Source organism: Tetranychus urticae, chromosome 3 (assembly GCF_039701765.1).
Source record: "Tetranychus urticae isolate SD_2017Ah chromosome 3, NJAU_TeUrti_SD_1.0, whole genome shotgun sequence".
NCBI classification, from domain to species: Eukaryota; Metazoa; Arthropoda; class Arachnida; order Trombidiformes; family Tetranychidae; genus Tetranychus; species Tetranychus urticae.
In genome coordinates, this window is record NC_142960.1 from 7,093,604 (window position 1) to 7,117,623 (window position 24,020).

The 24,020-nt window shown below is 31.4% G+C and overlaps 1 protein-coding gene across 2 annotated transcripts in view; it reads left to right on the top strand.

Moving 5' to 3' along the window:
• Positions 1-24,020, top strand: part of LOC107366921 (uncharacterized) — a 62,678-nt gene that overhangs the window by 34,531 nt on the left and 4,127 nt on the right. For both annotated transcript variants that reach the window (XM_015934565.3, XM_015934564.3), the window contains exons 5-9: positions 8,029-8,097; positions 9,695-9,888; positions 17,197-17,242; positions 17,329-17,533; positions 18,919-19,459. In XM_015934565.3, coding sequence (XP_015790051.1) covers positions 8,029-8,097; positions 9,695-9,888; positions 17,197-17,242; positions 17,329-17,533; positions 18,919-19,459 — 1,055 coding nt within the window. The remainder of the gene's footprint in view (positions 1-8,028; positions 8,098-9,694; positions 9,889-17,196; positions 17,243-17,328; positions 17,534-18,918; positions 19,460-24,020) is intronic.

Genomic DNA, 24,020 nt, shown 5'->3' on the forward strand with positions numbered 1-24,020 from the left:
CTCTCTGATGAGTTCAGGGAAGCAAATGTTTGTTAATAAAGAGCAAACAAAATGTCAACAGAAAATGATGATAATAATGCAATTTCATTGCAATGATTACTCGGGAAAGCTGAGCAAGTCAATCTTTAAAGTTGAACCAAAAAGTGAAATGCAAAAAGTCAACAAAAATCAAGCTCTTCTTCGAGTTGCTTCAAATTTTACTCATTAAACTTGTCACCAATTTACAAGGAAAAAAAGTACCATTCGTCTCTAATGTTGAACAACAACGGAAAGTAATGATAATGAGCTTTGACAATTTTCATTTCTGTAAAGAAATTAAATTAAATTGTAAACGTAAAGTTAATTGAAAGTTCAACTGAACAAAGGACAAACAACTGCATAATCTTGAGCAAATGTGAATTCACTTTGTTTTTATTAATACTGATTTCGTTTTTGCCATTCTTCGTACTTTTTCTGATCCAATTGATGCAAGATGCATAAATGGGAAGCAAAAATGTTCACCTCATTAAACACTGTCATGGAAACAGCTTTTCTCTATTTCATCAATTCCCTTCATCATCATGTTTACCTGATTTCTGTTCACCTCGTTCAGCCTCATCATCAACTTTAATCTTCCTTTACATCTTCAGGGCGAACCCTTTTCGCTTCCTTTTTGGCTTTTCATCTCTTTCTCCTGACTCAACATTTTGACACTTTCAAGTTTCGATTCATCGTTAGATCAAACATTTCCATGTTAGTACTCTTTTTACGTTCTACTTGATTGGAGTAAACATTCGTTATTCACTCCTCGACAAACATTCAAAGCATCCTAACATTTGCAGTTCAGTTTCGTTTACTGTGCATTTCAACGTTCAAATGCTATTTTCATTCTTGAGAATCGATAAAAGATACTTTTCACCAAATCATTGTATTTTGTTTGCTAGTTTTGATGTAAATGCAAAGTTAAGAGTCTTTGTTGTGAACGTTTCATTTGGATTTTTGGCGAAGAAGAAAGTTTCTAAAATCGAAAGACAATAAACAGTGAACTCATTTTCATAGAGCAAAGTATTCTTTGGTTTTACAGTAACATTGTTTGACGATATTATAAGTTAGTCAACGATGAATAGAACTAGAAATTGAAAGAATCTGGAATGAGTTCAAAATGAGGAATGTAATAAACTTTTCAGTCTTCTCAGGGAACATTTGTCATTTTATTAAATCTAATTTTGTTGATTGTTCAAAGGAAAAGCCATAAAACATTATCCTTTTGCTGTTTTAAAGTTGCCTCTTGTCGATATTGAAATGGCATTATTCTGTTTGTGAAAAGTCAATCTTGTCAAAAGTTAAACGATTACAGAAATTATCTTTAAATTGAGAACAGAATCAGAACAGTTTAAGACATCATTTCATTAATCATAAATCACAGCCATTAAAGTTGATGTGAATCATTTTATTTTCACATGAATGAAGGGCAAAATGGAAATGGAAAAAGTTAAAAAGTTGACAAAATTTTGCCTTAAAAACGATCCCAAGTGAGGTTAACCTTAGCTGAGATCAGACTTAATCGATAAATGATTTCATCTTTCATTAAAGTGTGAATCTCTTGTAAAACGATTCAAATCGAACTATTTCCATCTTCTCTTCAAATCACAACTTGTCATCAAATTTCCTTTAATCAAATGCAATCGTTTAGAGCAGTTAAATAATTTCATTATAACTCATGATATGATCGAGAAAATGGAAGATCTAAATTCCATATCAGCATTATTGGGATCGTCATAGTCAATGCTTCCTTGTAAGATCATATTCAAGTTGTCTGAGCAACAAAGAAAAATGAACCTCTTCTTTCCTGGCTCTTGCGATGTAAACAAAAATTTCATCTTTTTCCTGTTTTCTCTGTCGAAGAAGAAAGAAGCGAAAAATTCAATACTCATTCAGATGAATTTCTGTTGACTCTTTATTACTATTTGCATTCGGTCCAACATTTACTTGCTGCTTCCATTTATATAACTGTACTCTAATATTATTCTCATTCCCAGTTTGCTTCAACTTTATACAAAACATTCTTGATATAAAATAAACTATTCATATTGGCATTTTCATCTTCATCATTTTACTTCTTTTCCCTTCTTCAGTCTCTCTCTCTATTCGCCCTCAATCATTCCACTTCTTGTACAGAAGAAGAAACAAGAAGAAAGAATAAGAAAGGGTATTCATTTTCTGACAGCTTAAGGGATAACCTCTTTTCTGCTCTCTTTTCTTGCGCCTTCACTAGTTATTATATTTTGATATTCTTACCAATCATTCAAGTAGAATGTTGATTTTGAAAGATTTATGTGGCTCTCTGTTTGTATTGAGTAAAAAGTTTCTGCTTCTTCCATGAGGAAAGATGAAGAAATTGAAGAGGAAGAAGAAAAGGCAACCGAATAATGTGCACACAATCATGATCGATTGTCTAATAAAAGTATAAAAATATATTCACTGTTATATTTAATATTTAGATTTTTGTTCAACTCTTTCGACAACCATTCAACTTGAAGAATCGTTTAAAACAAGTTTTCCCAGTTGGATCTGACTTTGTACAACGAATCATTTGCAATCATCGATTCAAAAGACAATTAGAACAAAGTTTCAGCGCTTAACTTAGCATTGAGCTGACGAAAAGATTTCGGTTCTTCTTTGGTTTCAAAGTTTCCAATTGTAAAGCTTATTCGATTGCTGCTGTTTCGTTTGAACCAGGAATAAGTTTAGTTTGAATGAGTTTAGCTTTTCGTTGGTTTGCATTTCTTTCTGTTAATTGTTTGGTTGGATAATGAAATATTGTACTCCAGTGATGATAAATATCAATTGGAATTGTTGATTCTGTGTGTTCTTTGGAAAATGAAACAAAAAATGACTTGGAATCTGAATGGATGGAGAAGAAAAGAAGGAAAGAAAAGGCAAGTTATCATCACAAGTGGATAATAATACATTGATAAGTGTATAGTCATGATGAGTGTGTATCTCATTGGGAACGGGGAACAGTGAGAGAGAAATGGAAGAAGAAAAAAGAATAATATTCTTGGCTATTCTTTTGTGTCAAAATAACTGAAATGGATAGCATTTTATTGAGTCCAGCGAAGAATAAGAAAGGTCAGAAAATGAGAAATGTAAAAGCTTTTAGTTAGTTAGTTAGTTATCCATAATAATAATGGTCTGTGAAAAGACGAAAAATTATTATTACATGAATCTCATGTTATTATATTGATCTCACGTGGAAATCATTCCCTTATGAAATATGCTTTGTGAGAAGTGAAATGATCCTTGACAGAATTAACTAGTTTACCTATTTGAGTATAAAATTGTATATTGCAAGAGAGTTATGAGGAAAATTGTGGAAAACAGTTTAATCGCTGCTTTTGTTTTACATCGCAAGATCAATATTCGTCAAGGGTATTTGATTGCCTCAACGAAACCAAGATTAGAACAGAATGAAAAATGAAAAAGCAAATTTCGTAGAGTTTTAGATTGAAAAGAAATCCAATCAAACGCAAATTGAAAGTTCAGCAAATTTTTCCTTTCGATTTTGCTTCTCCAACAAAATAATGTAAAGAAGGTTTCATCTCGTTGCAGCCATAGTTCAGCTCTGAACTCAAAATTGCAATCTAAATTCATGTTGATGTCAAAATACATTTGCCTTTCAAAGATCAGCTAATAATAATCAAGCTTCGCAATCGAAATTAATTGCAACAGTTGCTTCACAAATGCTAATAAAGTGTTTAGAACTCTGTCTGAATTCATTTTTCAAATGCAAGAGAGTTTAAAGCCAAGAATCTTTCTTCGAAAGGTTTGCCTTAGAAGTCTCTTTACGCATAGAGGTAACCAATACTGGCATCAAAGGTTGCAATCAAAGGTTTATTTGCTTCGAACGCAAATTGAAGACGATTACTTCATCAAGTTCAATAGTTAAATTAGCATCTAATGTTGAACTACCTCGTGAAGAGAAATACGACTGAAGAAGAAGGTTCTAAAGCTGTTACAGTTCCATTTATCGTTAAGATCTAGACATAAATTTGCGTTGAATGAGACATAATGTCGATGTCAAGTTTAGATATCTTTATATGCATAAAGATGTCACTTAGGTTCATCGAGTCATTTGTAAGTCTTATTTTGAGCAACAATTTTCCTTATTCGGTTTCATTTGCATCGTCTAATTGAAAATTCAAGTCATGAATGTTTGCTGTCTAATTTTACACTTTTCACGATTACATGGAATGCATTCTGCTGAGAATCTTTACTTTCAACTAATTTAATATTGAATACTCATAAATACTCTTTTTATTCGCTCTTTTTGTTGCCAATATACTTTTACCATCTTGATTTAAAGTACCTAAATGGAAACAATTATTGTTCACCTTTTTATTTACAACACTTTCAACACCTCAAAAGAGTTCAATATTCATTAACTTGCCATGATTAGTTTATATAGTCAATTAAAATGAGAAAAAGGTAATAAATAAAGCTGCAAAGTAAACTCAACTTGTTCCAGTTTCTCTCAATAAACATTGCCCAAGCACCAAGTGCAATAGTTTTCCTCGAAATGGAGCAAAGGGATTCTGAATGTCCATCATATCATTAACTAGATGAATGGCCAATAAAGTTGGGCAAAGTCAAAATACTTTTATTGCTTTTGTGTGAGCTTTGAAAGGCGTTTATTAGCCAAGAAACACGACTCATCGAGTCAACATTTACAAAATGGAAACACTCAATGATATTAAAACTCATGTATTAATCAATTAATGTAAACATGATTAAAGAATAAAATGAAGCCAATAAATGAATTGGTCCAAGAATCAGGAGAAGCATGAGTTTCCATTGGAAATGTAACTGAAGGTCAAATTCGTTTTCTTTTGCCCTCTCATCATAACTGAAGTCATTGGCAGGGTTCAAGTTTATTGCAGGGAAATGGAGAGGAAAGGGAAAAGGTCATTTCTTGTGTTTGGTCATTCTGGTGATGAACATGAAAATTTGTTGTCAATAGTAAACCATTTGGAGTTGCAATTAGTGGCAACAAAAGACTAATTTTCTGACTCACATGTTCCATGTAATTGAGTTGGTATCAGTTAAGAGACAGTGAATACGGACAAAAGAGGTAATATGAGGAGTTGAAGGAAGATGAACATGAAGTTTATATTAAAGATAATAAGAGAGTAAAGGGAGGAAGAAAAGTTATCTGGTTCAAGGAAAAGCGATTCAGTTGAGCTTTGATTCTTTTCAAGTTAAAGGCAAAGGTTAATAAAAAAAAGGTCATTGGGCAACAAGAAAAATTGTTATCATTCTGTGCCAAACTTCAATGTTTACTTGCAATTCATTTTAATCTTTTCAATTGTCCTCAAAATATCAACTAAGCTTGATTGCTTTACTTTGATCAAAGGTAATTGTTGATCTTCAATGGTACAGTATTTAAAGTGAAAACTGTTGGCCCGTAATTTTTATTTGTTGCCTTTGAATAAAGGCTAAGAGGATTATTAATGGTCAACTTGATGGACTTAATGCTTTCCAATTGCTCAATTTTTGATTGAAAATGTTTTCTTCTCTATTGAGTTGCCATCAAATTGTTCGATAATTTACTCTCAGCATCGTTACAGGGATTTCAACGAGAGAGAATACTATCTCTAGAAAGAAACGATTTTATGCAAAGTCGAAAGTTCAAATGAGTTTGATATTAGTCTTGACAGAACACAAAATACTTGATAAAAACTGAGTCAAGTCATGCAATTGGAAAGTGAAAATGACTTGGAGAATCACGAATTTTTTAAGCTCTTCGAGTTCCGAGATTCTCAAGAAGTATAAAATCGCTTTAACATATTCGAGACTCGCCAAGAAGTTAGTCGATCCTTCGCTTTTTTTTGATCAGCTCTCGATTAGTTCTTTGATTTTAAAGCTGCAAATGAAATTTTCTTTGAAATCGATTGCTAAAAAGTTTTAAGAGAAGGATGGAAGGTGAAATGTAACATTCGAATTCTTTGTTCTGTATTTTCAAGAGCAAGTTCTATGAAGAAAATTGTTATTGGAAAAATGGTTTCGTTGGTTTGCCAATTAAACGAAATCCCAGGCAAGTTTGACAACTCGAACAGAATATCTTTTCATTAAAGATTAATTGTCTTTTCACTCAATAGTGTCAGCCTTTAAAGCCAGTAATCTTGTTCATTTCAAGTGAAAAATGTTTTCATCTTAAAGTAAAATTTTGTTTCTTTCTTATCCCATATTGTGTTAAAAATTTGATATCCGTTTCAAGAAGCATCAACTAACAAGAACAATGAGAATTTCATGAAACCAGATAATGAACAAATGGAGAAACCATTTTTCGTTCCCAGTTGCAAAGTTATCTTTTCCTTCGCTTCCCAGAATAATTGATTTCCAATTGACTTAACAACATTTTCTTTTGAATTATAATAACATTTTATTAGATTTGCAACTTTATCAAGTTAATAAGTTTTCCTTCATCTTACAAATGATCTATTGCATGATCATTGTTTAATATTATTGAAAACGGAAATGTTTTCCTAAGCATAAAAGAATGAAAATGAGTAAAAATGAAACTTTATCCAGAATAAATTTTGAATAAAAATTTCCAAAACTCGACAAAACAAAAACGCCTTTTCAACCCAAAAAAAGCAATAAGTCGAGTTGGAAACAAGAAAAGAAAGTTGCCCAAAAAATCACGTAAAATTGTTCATTTAACTCAGAGATCCTTGCCATTCCAGCAATAATTATCAGAGATTGAACTTTTATCACAAGATGGAATGGAGAGAAAAAAGAAAAATATTGAAAAATGAGAACAAAGGCAAATGCCTTAAGGAGGTGAAGAAGAAAGGGTTTAATATAAAGTTTTCTGGGAAGGCAATGAAAAAGTATGGCAACAAACACAAATATAACAATGAAATAAACATGTATTTAGTTTGCCTCTTTGTGCTTGTTTGGGAATCCATTTTTTTGCCTGTTTATATCACAAGTAAATGGGTTAAAAGATTGAAAAATGGGGAAACAAACAAAAAGCTAAATAGCAACAGTTCAATAACAGGAGAGAATAAAAAGAAAACAGAAATAGTTGAATTGAAAAGGGAAGAGAAAAAGAAAATTGAACTCGGAATAACATGGATTTACAGGAGAAAGAATATGAGTTGACACTGTTGCCATTAACTTTGTAAGCTTATGAACTTTTCTTCTTTGCTTCTGATAATGTGAATAAATAGTTGTACAGAAAATTGTTTAACATGTTGAACAATTTTTTTCTTTCAATTTTTTCGCCTCTTTTCTTCATTCCATGTTGACTGTGAAAAGATGATGATAAACAGGGAATAACAGGGAGTAACATGAATGATTAAAGGAAATGATTGAATTTGAAACAATTTGAATTGGTAACACAATTTCACAAAAGTTGGCCTCAAGCAAAACTCTGTCACTTAGTAACACAAATAATGATTAATGATAAACAACTAGTTTAAACGAAAATATTCAACATTGAGATCAAAGAGTTGACTCGTTTTCCAGGGAGTGAATAAATATGAGAATTTCTGTATTTTATCTGTTCTTTTTTGTTCAACTCCATTTTGTTGGATTTGTTGGCCATGGAAAATGGAAATTGAAAAGGTTGGAAATTTTTCCAAATCGAAAGGTTCGTTAGGTTCAATCATTCAGAGTCTTGGTTGTGTTTTATCAAATTTGATGTCGAATGGGAATTTAAAGTCAAAAATGAAAAGGTGAAATTGTTTGAATGCTTGGATATGAGAAGCCAACTCATTTTAGAATCGTTTTAACTGCTAATTTTAACCAATCATTACAAGTTTAGTTGAACGTTTTGCAATTTGTTTGGTTCAATTTAAGTGACTTGCAAGTCTTTTGCTTGGAGTTGACAAATTTTCTGCTTGTGAGAAGAAGACTGAATAATACCGAGAATTCTTACGAAACACTTGATTATTCCCAGACTAACTTGATAATCTGATTTTCTTTACATTTTTCTTTTCTCTATTCTCATTATCATTCCTACCATCCACAATGGGAAACAAGTAATCGGATAAAAAAGATCAATATCAATGCATTTGTTGGTTTATGGTCTTTAGAAGAGTTACAGTTAAGGTAAGTTATTTAAATATCATTTTCAAGTTATCCATTATTATGCGATATTTCATTTCAATCCTTACATCTCACAACTTAGACTTATCATGTTAACAAACCAATAGTGAATCATCTCACATCATTTTAAATGTTGAAAGTACGATAAATCAAAAAAAGTTTTCAAAAGAATTGATGGAGAATAAATTTTTTCTACTCATCATTTTATTATACAGAATGAGTGCTTATAAATTCTGAACAAATACAAAATCATTGTTTAAATAACATTATTAAAGATAAATCGAATTGATGTCATTAAAATCTAAGTCCAGGTAAATTGAAAAAGGGGCATGTAATGCAAAATCTTCAAACAAAAGCACCTCCGTTAAACTTTTTCAAATAAAACACAGATGCAGATTCTGAATGCACTTGTTAATAACTAGGTTTGTCTTGAAAATGGGCACTGTTAGCATTGTGGTTAGACTAGAATTAAGGCCAAAAAGTAAACCGTTTTTGAGTCAATCTCGCCAACCAAACATGATGGATGGCTGTGATATTTGGGTGTGTTGTGATCACGAGATTAACAATCGGGCGAGATGAATGATAAAGCGGCCAACGCATTTATAGGTGGTACAGCTCTCGTCGGACAAATCTCTCTAAGCAGAAGAACTTATCAGCAGTTTCTTATAAGTTTTAAAGTTTAACATATTCTCAGAGTTTGAAGCTAAATCCAACATTGTTTTTTTGTGCAAAACTGACGCCTTTTCACATTCAGTCGCATACCTTGAAATATAATTTAAAACCTTTCTTTATATGTAATCGGCGCGAAATCGGTATTTCCTCTCCATACTTGAGTTACATAGACATTGTATCTAGCCATCTTATCATCGTTTTGCTGAAACTGCCAATTATCATTTTCTCTTACCAGTGTGTCATGCTCACGAATATGTTTTGGAAAACCGTAGTAAAATTTCAGAGCTTTGCTTATTCTCTCTGAATGGCTGAATGGTTAGAATAGTCGTTACCAACTTACTTTTAAACAATTTAAAAAAGCACAAAAATACGTTTCCACCTTGTTGGTTTTTTTGAAGTAAAAAGATGATGAAATAAGTATGTAGTATTGTTTCTAAACACGTTGGAACACTTTTGAACATTATCATTGGCCTGACCTAATCAGGAGCTAAAAATCGTGGGTTAAAAATGACTCAAAACCGTTTGCCTTTCGGCCTTAATTGCGGACTATAGCCTTAACCATAATATTTACAGTGTTCAAGTTTCAAGACAAACCTAGTCTCTAAGCAAGCTCTTTCGGAAAATCTTTAATTGAAAAAATTTAACGGAAGTGAGATTTTTCTTTACGTACCTCTGCAACATTCAATCAAATGTTTCCAATAAATTTATTTAATCAATATAAAAGTTATTTATTTGTGAATTTTAATTTTTTGACTTCAACCTTTTTGCGATCTTTTCTTTGGCTCGATTCTCCAATTTTTTTGACAAATGACATGCAACTTCACAATAAGATGATTCAAATCAGAATATAATTCAGTTAAACAAAATACTTTACGTTTATTCATTGCCTCACTCAAGTTTCACTCTTTATCTTTCCTTTCATTTGCAGAGATAATTTGTTATCTTATATGCCAAGTAAAGCATTAAGTCCATTGAATGCAACTCATACATTATATTTATCTGGTAATAAGTGGCATTGTGATTGTAAGATGCGAAACCTTCGTCAAATATTAATCTCAATGGAGATAATTGTACCTGACGAACCAAAGTGTTATAATTTTGATAAAATATGGACCAAATTAAGTAAGTACTTTTTACTCTTTTTTTTCAACCTTTCCAAATACAACTCAAAGTGTATCAATCATTATTCAAGGAAACAAGCAGCTTCCATCCCAAGCAATCAAGGTAATTTCATTGCAATAAAAAATGTAAGATTGAAAATTAGGACAATGAAGAAAGTGGATTAAGTCTTTGCACCAATTTTCAGCCTTGAATGAACGAATGAAGAAGAACTCTCGAGAGGTTTATCTCAATTGTGGTCATCTTAATGATGATTGCATTAGCAGTTAACGTCATAATATACAATATTTTTTGGCCCATTTCACTGTTTATACCAGCGATAATCAATAAAGCTTTTAATAAAAACAGAAGCAACAACAAGCTGAAACCCTGGAGAAAACTCTATTTCTCTCTCTTCATGATGCAAATGAAAAAAATACACAAAATTGTGATGAATTTTGTTTTACATCCTTTCACCTTCATGTTCAACCTAATCTTTCATCTTCACTTTACATATGATTCTCGGTAAACTTTACTGTTTACTTTATCTTAATCACCCATTCCATGATAACCTTGATATGAATATTACCAAGTAAACCTTTGAAAGAGTTGAACATGAGTGATTCTATTAAATTGCCTTTCTTCATTTTCTCTTTTCCATACTTCATGTTGTTTTTCTCAACAAGCATCATCAACATCATCATCAAGATGAGAAGAGAAAAAAGAAGAAGAAGAAAAAATGAAGAGCATCCTTTTTGACTTAAAGGCATCTTAACAAGAAATGAGCTCATTGAAACACTCAACAAACTCTATTAGTCTTACAAATCACTTAGTTGACAAACTATTTGCATCTTTACTTGTTTCACCTGAACCCTTAACGTCTTTATTCATTGCTGTAAAAACCTCATAATCATGCACAAAAGTCCAACAACTGTTTCCATCTTCAATCAAAGAGCAAAATTTTGCAAGTTTACCAGAAACTCGATTGTTCATGGCAATGTTCACGAAAGTTTCACTTATATAAATATTAGTCTTATTAGTTTCATCTTTTTTTCTGGTGTTTCATCAACTTGATGAACTTGTTCATTTAAACACAAGGGAACTAATTAGGAGTCCATCAAATTGTAGGTAAATTGAAATATGATGAATGAAGAAAGGAAGAGTTAAGAAGAGAAGGAAGAAGAAGAAGAAAAAGAAATGTTTGATGAATGGAAAGAAATGAATTAGCAATGAATGATGATAAGATGATGGAAGGGAGGAGTCCAGTGATGAGAAGGAAAAGAGTTGAAAAGCTTTTCTCATTAGTTTTATGTTGATTCACTTTGCACTCTTTTGCCCTCTCTCATCGACTTGATCGACTTCATCTTCCTCTTCATTGTCTTCAATGAAAACAGACGAGAACAAAAGAGTTGATCAAAAGTAATGAGAAGTTTATAAGTAATTATAATGGTAATAATAATATAATAAAAGCTTTTTCACTTCGCGTGTTGATCTCAATTGTTAATCATAATTTGGTTACATTTTAGTTATGTTAATCAGACCAATTGGTTGCATTTTCAGTGAATAGAGAAATTGCAATTTTCTCTTCATTTTCGCCATTTTCTCTCTTCTCTTCTTTTGCATCTTCTTTGTTCATCATTTTTCTGTTCTTGCAGCTCTTCAGAGAGTTCATTTCATCGTATCATCCCAAATGCTGAGGAATATAAAGTAACCAGTGAAATAATTGATAGAGAAAATTGAATGAAGAATGAAGGTGAAGAGAAAAGGCAATTGAATTTTTGTTGCTAACTAAATGAATCATCAAAACTGGTTAACATGTTAATCAACATTCATCAAAATTCAGCTTTATTCTGCTTTTAATAAACTTTTAATATCTCATGGTAAAGGAATCAAGAAAAATATGTTAATTGGTTAAACTTGCGAGTTTATATTGAATGGAATTTCAACAGAATATTTAAACAGAGAAATCTTTTTTTCTCAGATCTAAACAGAGGAATCAGCTCAGCACATCAGGAAACAATCAGTTGAGCAATACTCAAATGGTTCAATTGCGTTATCATGAAAAAAGAGTAAATTTTGTTTCATATTCTTTCTTTGCATTTTCCCTGCCAACTTTTCATAATCAACTTTAATAAATTATTAGTTTTACCAAAAGTTGGGAAACATTCAGTTTATAATCTTTGACCAACAGAGTTTATTTTGGCTACCTGTCATGTTCAGGCAAACAACTCATGATTCAACCTTTTCATGTGTTTAAAAGTGCAAAATTTCAACTCAACTTCTTTCTCCAATCAAAATGCTCAACTTTTTCTAAGAATAAAATCTTTTATTGAAACACGAAAGGTTACAAAATTACGTTTTCTGGCTGCTCATTTAAAATCTCAAACACAGTTAATACGGATTTCGCTATTGAAATGAAAGTTTTGTCCAAATTTTCGAATTATTTGCACATAATTTAGCAAAACTGCTTCAAATCGAGCTCAATTTTTCCCTCGAAAAAAGCATTTTAAAAATTGTGAATAAATGTCGAACTGACCAAATCGAACGAATGGTAACAGTGTCATTCGATAGAACATGCTCGATGAGATGAAAGTTCTTAAAAACAGATTCTTCTCAAAATGATCCTAACACAGAAAATGTGCTGAGAATTAAAAATAGCATTGAATACTTGAGTTTCTTGGAGTATTTCCTAAGCTTCAAAAGTAGATTCCAATGGCACCAGCTATTGAATGAAAAGCGAACTTAGCATGTTTTGGTAAATGAACAGTTCTAAACATTTCATCGGTTCTAGTTGAATTTTATTTCCAAATTCGACTTTTTTTGAAATCTTGAAATCTGTTTTCTGTGGCTAATTCCCAGTCAAACATAGAGTTTACTTGTCTGATGCGCTTTCAGTGATTTTGATTGAAGTGAATCTCTTTGTCGATTGAATGAATAAAATTTTAGAGCAAAATTTTTTCTGTCTTTAATCAAAATCAATTTAGACAATTGGTGCGTCTTGGTCTTGTTCAGAAACAATAATCTATTCGAATGAATGTTGGATAAATTGTTCTTCCTTGGCGAATCCATGATGACAAGATTTGAGTTATTCAGCATTGATTTGATAGCCTCATGGAAATAGCGTAAATGCTTATTCAGATCGATTCTTGTATAATATCCATTTTCTTGGTTTCCCTTGGAAATAATCTAGCAGCGAATTAACATTCCATTATCAAATAAATAATAATAATAATCAGCATCACCTTCCATCATGCTGCTGCTAATGATAAGGATAACAATTATATTGTCGCCATGCAACAATCCAATGAACAAGAGCAATTTCAATCTTCTTTTCTCAGCCAATCAGTTTTGTCTCTTAATATCACTGTTTTCATATTTGTTTTTACATGATGATGATGAAAAGGTGAAAATGGTTAACGATAAGTGAAGGAATGAGAAATGCTTGGACATTCCAACGTGAAATACAGAATTACAATTTTCTACAATTGAATTTGGTTGATTGATTCGCTCTCAAAATGAAATGGTTCCTCTGACAATCTCAATATCATTTACCTTTTATCATTGATTCAATTCTTGCATTTTGTTTCATCTTCGCTAATCTCATCACAAGTCGATTTGTGAGAAAAACACAATTTCCACATTCTTCATATTCATGACATAATCTGCTAACAAATGCTGATGAATGAATCAGATAATGAAGCAAGCAGAAAAAAAAGGTGAATCATGATAATATTGAGAGAACGATCATTGAATATCAATTCAGTCAAGATAAACATTTGCATGAAAATTCCAAGTCATCGGGTGAAAAAGATTTGATTAAAAACTCGTCTCTTAATGAAATTAAGGAGTATGGGTAAAAATTCTGACTTTCGAGTTAAGAGTTCAAACTTTGTGAGTTTGTAGGCCCATAAAAACTGAGTCCATTAGTGACATTAAAAATTTTCTCCGATCGACCGTTTTTGAGAAAATCGAGGTCAAAGTGCAAACTTCGATCGCCTTTTATTCGATAATGGGACAAGATTTTTTCACGAAACTTATTTTCCTTAGGTATCTTTTGATGGCTAAACAGAAAATGCAATTATTTTGGAAAATAAAATTCTCTGTTTCTGTGCAACAGATACCTTCGATATCACTTCGATTTTCCGTTAAACCTCCGCCATTCTGTGACCATAATAGCTAGAGATCTGAAACTTAGTATTTGTCCATAAACATTGTTAGTAAATAGCATCGATCGAACACTTTTTTCAATTTATCAACAGTTCTCTTGATTTTGGACATTGACCTGAAAAGTTTGAACCCCGATATCTCGACAATGGCTATATCCACAATCATCATTCTTCGTTTTATCATTAGATCTTATCAATAGCTATTATATAGTTTGACTAAATATATAAAAAATTCAAGTTTGCTTATTCATTGATGAGTATACTTATAGCGCATCATAAGCATTATCATTCAACTCAATATACGAAATACAAAATCTGACAACACAAGCTAGAACATTCTTTGTATAACTTTTGATGATTACAAAAGTCTAATTTACTATAGCTATTGGTAAGATCTAATGATTAAACGAAGAATGATGATTGTGGATATAGCCATTGTCGAGATATCGGGGTTCAAACTTTTCAGGTCAATGTCCAAAATCAAGAGAACTGTTGATAAATTGAAAAAAGTGTTCGATCGATGCTATTTACTAACAATGTTTATGGACAAATACTAAGTTTCAGATCTCTAGCTATTATGGTCACAGAATGGCGGAGGTTTAACGGAAAATCGAAGTGATATCGAAGGTATCTGTTGCACAGAAACAGAGAATTTTATTTTCCAAAATAATTGCATTTTCTGTTTAGCCATCAAAAGATACCTAAGGAAAATAAGTTTCGTGAAAAAATCTTGTCCCATTATCGAATAAAAGGCGATCGAAGTTTGCACTTTGACCTCGATTTTCTCAAAAACGGTCGATCGGAGAAAATTTTTAATGTCACTAATGGACTCAGTTTTTATGGGCCTACAAACTCACAAAGTTTGAACTCTTAACTCGAAAGTCAGAATTTTTACTGATACTCCTTTCAATCGGAAAAGATGGCAAAAGGTTTACCATTCAAGTGAAAATAATGTCTATTTGACTGAACCAAGAAAAGGAAGGCAAAAAAAGAATCAATTTTTTCTTTAAAGAAACAGAAAATCTTGAATCAATATTAAACTAAAACTAATTAATCATATTGAATATTCATTTGAGCAAAAAAGTTCAATAAATAATCTGAATCTCTTTCCTTCTCGACTCATTATTTCTCATCATTAACTGATAATCATTAATCTTTAAATGTAAATCTTTTGCCATTTCATTTTGATAACTTTTGCGCTCCTTTTTTCACCTAACATTTAACATCGAAGAGGTTTAATAGTTGATAATTGAAAAGTTTTTCAGAAAAGTTTCGAACTTGCAAATTCCATTGAAAAGTTGAACAATTAATTAACCAATGAATCAAGGGTTTTCCGGGTAAAGAAACTAATAGTTGAACAAAAATGCATCAACATTAATCTTTGTTGATATTTAAAGGTTTAAATGGTTAAAAGTTGGAAAAATTGTTTTACTTTGTCAGAATTGAAAGCTAATCAATGGTAAAGTGAAGGTTGAAGAGACGCAGGAAAGAGCAATCAACAGCTATTCTGGTAAACTCTTGAAGATATTTTGACCTTTTTTTATGACTTTTTCATCGATTCTTGTAAGTTTCACTGAATAACATTTTTGAAATTGAAAAGTAAAAAACAACTTTTTCTCTTCTCTTCTTCACTTTTAATCTTTTCTTTCTTTCATCTTCTTCTTCCTCGTAATAATGTTGTATTTATTTTTTACTTTTACTGTAAAATTCGTTGTTGTTTTCCTTCGCTCTCTTCAAGTAGTTCATTTTGAATTTAATAGATAAACTTGAAGAATCGTTAAGCCATGAAGATATAAATCTTTGAGAATTAAAGTGACAACAAACGATAAGAATTGAGAAACATTGAGATTGAATAGTAAGGAGAAGATGAAGAAGAAGAAGAAAGTTTAAGCATTTTTGGCTTTTTATTTTCATGGGTTAAGATGATGATAATGATGATCAGCAATGAGGATAAGAATGAGAACCTTTCTTTTCCATTCTTTACCAGCTATTTTTGCTTCTTAAATGGCCACATTAAGGTTAAATAACAGCCCATTCAAATGTTTCCGTCTCTTTCAGCATCTTTCACTTTCTTTCACTTTCTTTCACTTTCATCATTTTCATCATCAAAATGACGTTATTTATCTGCTCATCATTTTTTTCTTCGTTTTTTTCTTCTCCCATCATTTTAATACTTTGCGTCGCTTCTTTCATCATAATCAGTAAACTTTTAGCATCTTTCATTATCATCATGAATACGATGATATGAAAATGACTTGTTAACTTTTTTTTTCTCTCAACATTTAATCACTTTTGTAGTCTTTTTTAAACCCTTTCTGTTTGTCTCTACAAATTGCATTTTTTGTTGCTTCTTCAATTTTCAAGATTCAACATTTTCTAACGATTGATTTTGAATGGCTTTTTTTTGTTGCCAAAATTCATTTTTTTATTTCTTGCTGCCTCAAAAGTGTATTGTAATCATGTTACAAAAGGAAGCATCAAAGTTGAATGTGAAACATGAAAAAAATGATTTTCAATGTTTGCCTCCAATTTATCCGCAAATGTTCAATCTGATCAAAGTTATTGATCTTTAGTTTGAAACAGTTTGTCAGCACATATTTGACTGAATTGACTGATTAAAGGGAAAAAATTATCCACTTTATTGATCCTTCATTGGACTGTGTGCCAAATGTTGGCTTAATGTTATTCGAGTGTAAATCGGAAAATGTTTATTAACAACCAAATCAACTTTAATCATTAAGCAAAATTTTCAATTGGCTGCTTCATCTTCCAAAGGTTGCAACCTTACGAGTCAGATAAACTTGACTCTAAAACTTTGAGTTAAAGGTTAGGTTTGGTTAGGTTAGGAGAAATGTTTATCGGAATAAACTTTAGTCATAAAGTTGATCACCAATTGAAATAGTCGAACTGTGATAAGCCTTTTTCAATCGACAGTAATAATGCAAAATAACCTGATGATTAGTTTTTCACTTTAAACCTTGACTCAACCAAGTTGACGGTTAATCTTTGAGATTAAGCTTTCAAGTGAAATGTTAAAAAACCGTAAAAGCTTAGTGAACGTAAACTTTTAATCTCACAATTACTTGAGTTGTATTTGAAGCAAGTTTGTCGAGATTTTCAAATCAATTTTCAAAACTTTTCTCATGCAAATGCCTTTCTATTGCAGATCTTGATTCATTGGTTTGCCCGCCTCAAATTGCTCCCAATAAAAGGTAACTTTGATCGTAACAAAGAAAATTTCAAATGAGAAAAAATCGATTTTCTAATATATTTTCATTTCTCTTTTATTCCATTTCAGCCTTATCTATCGAATAGAACAATATAACAATTTTTCCCTGTCCTGTTCATTTTACATGGAAGATTCTCAGCCCTTAGCAATCAAATGGTACTGGCAAAATCGTCCAATATCCAACAATAGTGAAGGAATTATTCCAAATCAACATTTCAGGATAAAAGAAACAGACAATGAAGATAATATCGATGAGAATGGCAAACGGCGAAAGGTGAGTTGAACGGAGAAAATGAAAAATTTCAAATTCTATCGCAAAGTTTATCAATTAACATATTAAAAGTTCATCTATAATCGCCGTATTCAATGAAAGTTTCAAGCCTGGCGAACAACTGTTTTCAACAGATTCTTTGATTAATTGAGATTCTACTTTTCAAGGTTTTACTCTCATGTTGGGATAAAGAGAAGATGAAGAAAAATGAAAAACAAAAGGTCAGCAAAATTACAATTCAGTAAGCATCAGTTGGGAGAGATTTCAAGTTGACCTTTTGTTCACTTTTCAATATTTTACTATGGAACAGGGGAAGAAAGACAAAAATCTAACCAACCAAATGAGTTTCATGGATCACCAGTCGTTTTTGTTGAGCTCATGTTAATACGATTTTCATTGCAATTTTCAAAGGCAACTTTAAACTTTCCTATTTACTATTCACATCACTTATCATTTTGGGTCAACTCAGTCCATCAATAATATTACATATTTTAGGGAAACTTTGCCTTTTCCATACAATTTTCATGCAATAAAAGTGGAAAATTTCATATTCCTAAAGGTGATAAAGACAAGTTGAAATGTCCAATTTCTTCTTCTTCTTTCCACAATTCATGATGAAATGACCACAACTTTTGAATAATCAAATTGTTTCACCAAAATTCATCTTTGGCCAGTTGAAAGCATGGAAAAGGGAAAAATCTCTTTTTTCTCAACTTTGTCAATATTGAAGGTTCCAAGTGAATAATGGCAAAACTTTGATTCCAACTTTTCCAGCTTTGATCTGATTTGAGGTTCGAAAAAAGAACAACATTTCCTTAGGTGTAATCTGTTTCAAATTTGATTGAATTTTAGTTCAGAGTTGAAAAGAGAAAAGAGAGAGAGAAGAAAAAATCTTCTCATGAACTTTGTGTTGATTGAATAAGAAAAAACTTGACCAGTTGAAACATGGCATGGTGATTGTGTATGATTATACAGAGAAACAGAGGAAGATGAAAAGGAAGATAAAAGAGAAAGTTGAATGCCTGAAGGAAAATGAAAAGTGATGAAAATAACTGTTCCAAATCAGTTTCTGTTTAATTTTGATCCAATCTGTTGGTCAACATGAACAAGCTGAACTTGTCGGTAAAAGTCTGATCAATGTTTTTCAATCTAAACCCAAGTTTCAATAATTTTCCATGTTCCTTGTGAAAGGAAAGAAGAGTTTTTTCAAACCGAATTACCTTCAGGCTGAAACATTGAACATTTGATTGAATACATTTGAACATTTAGGGCCAGTGAAAGGTTTGCGAACAGTTTTGTAAAGAGTGAAAAGAAAATCTTTTTTCCTTCTTTTTCTTGCTTTCACTCTTGTTCAATTAATCAATGTTTTTCCCTTTTATTTGCTTTAGATTCGTACATCTCGACTTGATATTACATACATTTTAAAATTAAATGATGGCAACTATTCGTGTTCAGCTAAAAATGATGCCGGTTCAGCTGAACGCAACTTTACCGTTGAAATTTCAACTTCCTTCAGAACCTCATCATTGGGTGATTCTCCTGCAGCCGAAGCCTCAATCGAACCAGGTTTACATCATGTTCATTCTGGATCAAAATCCATTTCTTCTTTGCACAATCCTTCTTCTTCTTCATCAACAACGTCCAACTCTGAGTCTCATACAACCCTGTACGGGCTCATCTTAGGTATACTTTTTGGTATTTTTATAACTGCATCACTTTTCGGTGCCATAATAATTATCTTTTGCCGTCGTCGGTCCAATCGTCGGTCAACTTTGGGAACAAATCGTGTGGTTGCCGCTGAATCGGAGCTCGAAAAGCTGACCACATCAACAATCAGTGGATCGACTCCATCAATACAGCCCATGGCTCCACCGTCTGTTGTCGATATAATTAATCCGATTCGTAAGCCTCCAAGACTTGGATTAACTGGTGAGATTTAATTTGCTTTTTTCCTTTACGCAATCAAATTAAGTGATCATGATTTTGATTTTGAACAGTTTGTAAAACAATATTCCACTAATTCTTATGATATTTATTGATTGTTATGGGTCAACGATTCAGCTTTAATAAGATTTGATCTAATTTGAATGTTTAATAAAAGAATAAAAATTCTCGAGTTTTATAACCACTTTTGTGGAAATTGCTTTTTTCTCGAAAATATTTCCCATTCTTTGAATATTTTTGCCCGATTAGACAGTTCATCAAATTTTCATGTAAAGTAATCATTTTATGTGCAAATTCAACTTTCAGTTGACTTTTTAAATAAACCTCTTGAGTTGCTCTGAAAAGAGAATCTACTTTTCATTCATTTTATCAATAAAAATGTCAAAGGTCACTCTGAATTCACCTGCTAATAAAATTTTAAACTTCAATGTTCAGCTAAATATGTAAGGGGTCGACACATCAGTTAATCATTTCCCCCTTTAATCATATCAATGACCAATGAATATGCATTGTTTAAACTTAGTTTAATCTTACTGATCTCAATTACTAATCTTTCCACAAAAATAGTTGTATATAAACTCATTCTCACTTCCTTATCCTCAGTCACTTAATTACTCACTTACAGTCACATAGTTCCTCATTATAAAATCCTTTGCTTAAATTGAACTCACTTGTCAGTACAAACCTTAAAACAGTATTTCCTTTTCCTTATTTGTTCCAAACCTTATTCTCTGAAGAAACCTCTCAAAATTATGTTATAATTTCTGATTTGATTTAATTAATTACAAGCTGATTAAAGTGCTCTCTCTAAGTTCTAACCTGAAGTTAAATTGTTTATTCTTAATTTGTGTTGTTAGTGAAGTGTACGCTAAATAGTAAAGACAAAGCTTTAAGCCTTGTCTGATCATCCCTCGATCTCGGTACACATTCGATAAGTTTATCGCTTGTGGTTCTGTCACGAACCCTTAACCCTAACAAATAAAGTCGATCTAAAGCTCGAATTCCTTTAATCTCTTCCGTTAAATCACTCAAAATTTTCCCCTTTTTAACTAAAATTCATTTACTGTTCCATTGAATCTTGTCAAGTTGATCAATGCTAAGAAACTTGCTCAGTAATCAATGTGATTGAACAACTAAACACACATTTCACTGACAGTGAAAATTTTCTGAATCAGAAATCTCTTCAAGTTCTCAGAACGATTCTTAAAGTTAAGCTTAAATTTCGAACGCAAAGAATTGATTCCTCGAACGTCCAAATTTCATACAGAGATCGCACATCTTTGTGTTAATACTTTCTTCAATGAAAACTAAGCGTAAATCTTCCCATGAAACAGTCTCTTGCTTAAGATATCATGCTTTTAAGAAGTTCAACACAAAAACGTGAAAAACTTGTAATTGATGGATCCTAATAACGTCACAGAAAAATGAATGAACACCGAAAAAACTGTAATGATAACATTGAAACTAAAAAGTGATTTAATATGCAAGATAATATTATTACAGAGCCATTATCATCTCGTCAAGTGACTTTTTAATGGATCGACTAAAAATAATTTCACATTTTGTCTCTTAAATGGTTTACTTCTGAACAAGACACAAAAAACGAGGTGAAAATTGGCAGCCAAGGTTTATAATAACAGTAATAACGATAGTTTTTTTACTTGAAAAGTCAACTTTCACTTTATTCCCATGAATTATAATTTTACCCTTTTTCCAGTTTCCTTACTGTAAAGGTTATTCCAAGCAGCTGAATCGCTTCATGCAATGTTTAGTCAGTTTAATCATTCAAACACAATATGAATTGCTTCTCAAGCTTAGTTGATGATGAACAGGGAAAAGAAAGAAGTTGCAATTGAAATGAAGAAAAGCAAAGAAGCTGAATAAGGAAAAGAGTTGAGTAAAAGTAAACGAACAGAGAAAAAAAGAAATTATTTTTTCTCTTTCGTCGAACAGAAAAAAATGAGTAAAATTTGAATAACTTTCCATTAGAGGTTCCAATATTGACAAATATTTCATAATTTAATTTAATAATCTTGATGAATCCAGTCAATGGAAAAAGTTGAAAAGAAGATTAGAAAAGTTCATTTTCGTCATTTCAACATTTCTATTCAAATTGGATTCAATTGGATTCGTCAACGTTTAAAGGTTCGTTTGTTGACAAGATTTCGTTAATTGTTGCTTTGAGTCTTTCTTTGAATTGAATTCTGTAGTTTCGTCGGTCTTCACTGGAAAGCGTCTGATATTGAAATGTTTACAAAGTTCACAATTGACCGAGCAAATGATGAGCTTAGCAAAAGTCAACTCGACCGTAACTTTAATGCATTTTTTGCTTCAAATTGTTTTACTCTTTAGCTAAATTTTGTGCTTACCTTTGCTTTTTTTCGTGAATTTCATTCAATTCATTGTATTTTCTTGTTCATTTTAGTTGAATTTTATTCTTTAGTTGCTGTCTTCATTGCAATGGAATAATTTGATGCTCAAATTTATTCTCATGATTCTTGAGGAGTTTCGCTTGAAATGTGTAGAGCTGTTAACAGTCCTTTGAAGCAAATTAATGAAAGTTTAGTCTTTTAATGAAATTATTAAAGCTAATCTTGATTCTGTTCCATTTGCATGATAATTATATCATGTATGATGAGGCAAACTTTTTTCCCTTTTAATTTCAATCCATTTGTGGTTTAAAGTTACAAGGTAATTGTGGTGTAATTCAGGATAACTATTGTAGTAATTTTGTTTGCTGCTAATTAAATTATTTCATTGTCGAGTAAACAATTTCGCATTTTGATTTGCATTTAACTTTTAATAGAAAGTTGACCGATTTTCTTTACCATAAACAGTTAATGAGATGTTGATTGACCAAAATAAGTCAACTTTTGTTTGATTTTTCATTCTCTTGTGCTGACATCTATTGAGCAACTCATGAATCTTTATTTATATGAATCGAAATGTTTAATCGATCATTGACACAATCGATTTAGAGGTCAATTCAGTTTCCAAAAGGATTTTTTTCGACTCAATCAACAGGCTTGGATTTATTGATTTGGTCAAATGGTTTGAATAAAGCCGAGTTTTCAGATCATTAAGTGATCTGAAAACTCGGAAACTCGATCATCGATTTTGTTCGATTTAATCGTGAGTTAAGATTTTTGCATGGATTTGGTTTCAATTCAACCTAGCCTAACCATAGTGAATATAATTTCAATTAACCAAGTAGATTATAAGCAAATTGAGTTTCAGTTTTTTGCTTCAATTCAGCCTGGGAGTTCGATCTTTTAACAGCTCATTTCAATCAAATAGAGACAAAGTTGTAATAGTTTCTCTATCAGCGTCCATCAATCTCATTGAAATCGATTTTCGATCGCAGTCACCTTTTCTAAATGTTAGCCTTAAATGAACAACTTGAAATTTCGTCAGATAATCTCGTTTATCCTGTAAATGCTTTCTTAGGATTGAGGTTATCTGATGCTAACTCCCAGCATAAAAAGTATAAAAATTGTTTCCCAAATAACGGTTCCGCTTCAAATTAAGGCAATAATTCAAAATCTTTTGGTCCAAGTTTTTAATTTGCTTTCTTGGATTCAGTGAACATTTTAATCATTCATAATTTCGCATATTACTTCATTACCATAGTAGATCGACAAATGGTTCAGAGAAGAGTTTAAAAATCAGCCCTTTATTTACCTCTCATTTACTCTTTCCTACCCTCGATTAATTGCAGCAATTAATCTTAATTCATCTGAAAGATAAACATTAAATCGCAAGTAAATCAAAATTATCCAAACCTAACAGTTTCCCTGATATTTGTGTAAACCAAAGGTGCGAGACAATTTGACAGACAAACAACAGTTGAAAGTGTTTCCCTTTTTTTAGTATCAACATTACAAGTTGATTTATGATTCTAATTTTAATGATTGAAACGACGCTTTTTTATCCGCTAATAATCTCAAGTTGAGCTGAAACTTTGTGATTACACATAAATGAACTGGAAAATGTTTCCTGTTTTCATTACAAATGTAACATTGTCAAATTAATTATCCAAAATGAGGTGACAAATCAACAAGCCATTTTAAAAGGAAAATGTTCAACTGTAAAAGTGAAGCATGAAGAGAATGTAGAAAAAAAGAAACTTTAAATTCTATTCGAGTTTCCATTTAATATCCAAATTTTGGGCAAACTAAATTGGGTTAGAATTGAAAAATCCATAAACATTAACCAAAATCAAGTTTGCAACATTGGTACATTCAATTGAATTTATGCATAATGTTATCCATCCAAAAGTTGTTCAAACTTTGCTAATGTCTCTTCAATTGTTTCTGAATATTTATCCAATTTTTCCTCTGGTTAATAACAATTGAAAAATAACCATTAAAACAACTGAAACTGAGCCTTCATTTGATACTTGGAATGGTAAAAAAAATATTAAATTGAATTACACTTCAATTGAAAACCAAAACGACTCTTGACATATTTTCCAGTTCAATCCAATCTTCCAAATGAATCTACAGAAAAAAGTGAAACTTGCCTCAACAATAATAGTTGTAAACAA